Source organism: Vigna angularis, chromosome 3, assembly GCF_016808095.1.
Source record: "Vigna angularis cultivar LongXiaoDou No.4 chromosome 3, ASM1680809v1, whole genome shotgun sequence".
Lineage (NCBI taxonomy): Eukaryota > Viridiplantae > Streptophyta > Magnoliopsida > Fabales > Fabaceae > Vigna > Vigna angularis.
In genome coordinates, this window is record NC_068972.1 from 27325934 (window position 1) to 27329864 (window position 3931).

The window sequence follows — 3931 nt, forward strand, 5'->3', positions numbered from 1 at the left end:
CGACAACGACCGTTACCTCATTAACTAATCATTCATGAGCCTTCAACTGCTGTCTCCAACCCATAGCTTTAGGTGTTCGCCTGACTGGTCGTATTGCTCCTAAGAGACCCGATCGGACGTATCAGGCTGAGACACCTGATCGGATATATTAGCTTTGCTTCTACCCGATCGGCACTGTCTAAAACCTTCCTGGTCGGTTGTCCGCCCTCGATAGTAACACATTGTAAAGTTAGTATCTTACCTCAGTACAATCTTAACGCATTATAACCAAATTAAACATAGCGTCCGAATTTAAACCTTAAAAAAATAATAATTTTAAGACTTAATTTATCCAAGAAAAAAATAAGAACTAAATTAAAGCAAGCAAACAACACTCGTTCAGTCCTACTCACTACCAGGGTCAAATCCAGCGTTTCGTTTCGTGTCATTTCCCGCCCGTCAATGGCAGACAACAAAAAACGCCGGCGAAAGGATTCAATCGATGACGAACAACCCTTCAAGAACAAGCTGAAACCCGACGCATCGATCCTCGAAACCCTAAAAGACTTCTCTACCGCATCCTCTTCCTCCTCGGTTCCCCATGCCCTAACGCTCCAGGACCTGACCCTCCCGTTCCGGTGCCGCGAGGTGGCCGACCTGTCCCTCTCCTCGGTGCAGTCCAATATCGAGTCCCTCATCCTGAAGATCGCGCACTCCATCATCTCCGGCCAGGGCTTCTCCTTCGACGTGCCGTCGCGCTCCGCCGCCAACCAGCTCTACGTGGCGGAACTGGACCGCATCGTGCTGAAGGACAAGTCCTCCCAACGCCCCTTCGCCAACATCTCCACCGTGCGCAAGTCCGCCATTACCGCCCGCATCCTCCAACTCATCCACCAGCTCTGCCTCAAAGGCATCCATGTCACCAAGCGTGACCTCTTCTACACCGACGTCAAACTCTTCCAAGACCAGGTATCATCTATCTATTCATAGCATCCCACTTCTCTTCCAATCAATAAAATATGGCCATCTTATTTGTTGTCGTCATCGTCCTGACTTTGAAAACCTCTACTTTTCATGCCTGCATTTACAGATTTGCATCATACCAAGCTTTCGTTTCTTAGCATGCTTGATTAAGTTGCTTCATTTCGACTTTTGTGAGAAAATATAATACGGAAAACTTTAATGTGTTCCTCTAAGAGCTAATTTTAGCTTATGTGAAACCTAATTTGTAGAATTTCTGTAGTGTTGGCGTATCTGAAGGATGATTTTTTATATTCATGTATAAACTGATTTTAATTTGTGAAGAATCTTAGGTTAGTTAACAATCTGCTTAACTCTGTAGTCTAACAACTGACTGTGTGGATCAACTGCTACTAGCCTGTTTCAATTTAACTGGCGGTATAAAATGTTGTTAGACACAAGTGCGTTAGACATTCAAAGAGAGAATTTTGCTGCATAGAGTGGTCTCTGTCATTTGAGATTGCCACCCACAGGGGAATCTGCAGTCTCTAGTAAAATATTTTTTTTTTTTAAGTTGCTTGATAATCTGTCTATCAAGTGGGCCAAATCTATTTTTTCATGAATGATAGTTAGAAAGATGGTAAAGTAATTGTACAGTAACAGAACTAGATTGTTAAACTATAAGTTTGGGTATTTAGAAAATGTAGGGATTTCAAAGTGGAGCCTTTTGAAAATCAGGGACAAAAAGCAACAATTGGGAATCTAATAGAAACAAAAAATATCATTAACTCAAATAAATAATCGTTTAGCAATTTTTCTAATGATATTGGTTTTTTAAAAAAAAAATTAGCAATGCAACAAATTTTATTGTTAATCAGATCCAATCCGATGCTGTTCTGGATGATGTTTCATGCATGCTGGGATGCACTCGGTCCAGCCTCAATGTTGTTGCTGCAGAGAAAGGGGTGGTGGTTGGGAGGTTAATTTTCAGTGACAATGGGGATATGATTGATTGCACTAAAATGGGGATGGGAGGGAAGGCCATTCCACCGAATATTGACCGAGTTGGGGATATGCAGAGCGATGCTTTGTTCATTCTGTTGGTGGAGAAGGATGCTGCTTATATGAGGTTGGCTGAGGATAGATTCTACAACCGCTTTCCATGTATAATTGTAACTGCAAAGGGCCAGCCAGATGTTTCCACTAGGCTGTTCTTGAGGAAGATGAAGACGGAGTTGAAGCTGCCAGTGCTGGCTCTTGTTGACAGTGATCCTTATGGGCTGAAGATTCTGTCGGTTTATGGGTGTGGGTCAAAGAACATGTCCTATGACAGTGCCAACTTGACTACCCCTGATATAAAGTGGCTTGGGGTTAGGCCTAGTGATTTGGACAAGTACAAGATACCTGAGCAGTGTAGGTTGCCAATGACGGAGCAGGATATTAAGACTGGGAAGGACATGTTGGAGGAGGATTTTGTGAAGAAAAATCCAGGTTGGGTTGAGGAATTGACTTTGATGGTCAAAACTAAGCAGAAGGCTGAAATACAGGCTTTGAGTACCTTTGGTTTTCAATATCTTTCAGAAGTCTATTTGCCCTTGAAGTTGCAGCAGAAGGACTGGCTGTGACCCGTGAGTAATGTAATAACTAAGAATTAGAATGGTGGTTATGCTATGCCACTAGTCCCAACCGCTTAGTCATGTTGTACCATCTCCACCCAATTTACAGTGGAACGTGGATGAGTTCCGAAGAATCATTCATTGAAAAGAAGTTTAAAAATTATGTGGACAGTCTATGTTTTTCAGATTGCGTTTGTAATTTTGTCTTGCTGTTTCTTCTTGTTCTTGCCTCACTTAACAGGGGACCAGATTTATTGAATTATAAGACTCAACTACTTTTGAAATGCTTGTGTTTTGTTCGAGCTAGCTCCAAACTGGAAGCATTATAGGCCTCATGCAATTGTCTTCGACCAGTACAAGGTTTTACCCTCTGAGTGATATATTAGTATCTAGGATTGAAATGGTTGTTTTCCACTACTTGTCCCCAACAGCTAGGTAGCATCTCCACCCAATTTACGCTTGGAACATGGATTAATTTTAAGTATCCTAAATTGTTCCAAAGTTAAGTTTGTAGTCTGTTTGTTTTGATTGAGTTTACAAATTTCTGTCTTGTTTTCCTGTTCTTCCATCAGTAAATGTGGTACCGAGTTTATCAAATTATAAAACTTGAGTGCTTTAGAATTGCTTGACTTTCACCTGATGTTGCTCTTAATTCAGAACTGAATTGATTGTATCTGATTAGCGATAGTGCTGCTTGGAAAATAACACTAAATGCTATCTGATTTTGGTTTGGCTAAACATGGCCCAGTGGGAGAACACTCAAGTATTGGTTGGGATGGTAATGAGTACTGATATTTAATTACTAATTTGTTGATGGGGTTGAGAATGCGTATCATGGGATATATTTTTGCTTATAATTATCTTTTTATACTTTTTTTTCGTATAATAATTATTTGTGAATTTTATTTTAATATTTTATTTAAATCAAGTGATCAAAATAAAGTTATAAATAACAAATTATTAATTTTAAAAAATTATTTAAAATTTAATATTATATATTTTTATTTTTTATTTAGGTTTATAAAATTAAAGTTATTTTAAAAAGAAATTTTATGAAATTTATATTTTTGTGTAATTTATTTAAGTTTACATGACATCAATATTTTAATGATTAATTTGATTTGAATTGTATTGTATTTTAAAAATGATTTTTTATTTTAAATATTTTTTTTTCAAATAATTTTATTTAAATTTAAGAAAAATAAAATATAAAAAATATTTATATGGGTATGAACATTTTCAGATATAAAAAAATCATGAATATTTTTTCACAAATATCCGAAAAGTAATAAAATATATTTTTTACTTTTTTAGGTGGGACGGATAATAAGTAACAGCACCTTCTTCGAACATGTCATTCTCGATAAATTATTCTA

General features: G+C 37.7%; 1 protein-coding gene across 1 annotated transcript; it reads left to right on the forward strand.

Annotated features, from left to right (window-relative positions):
* Positions 1-356: 356 nt before the first annotated feature.
* LOC108320217 (DNA topoisomerase 6 subunit A) lies at positions 357-3173 on the forward strand. Its single transcript, XM_017551586.2, has 2 exons — positions 357-948; positions 1818-3173. The coding sequence occupies exons 1-2, from the start codon at positions 442-444 to the stop codon at positions 2562-2564; spliced, it is 1254 nt and encodes a 417-aa protein (XP_017407075.1). The 5' UTR covers positions 357-441; the 3' UTR covers positions 2565-3173.
* Positions 3174-3931: the final 758 nt, after the last annotated feature.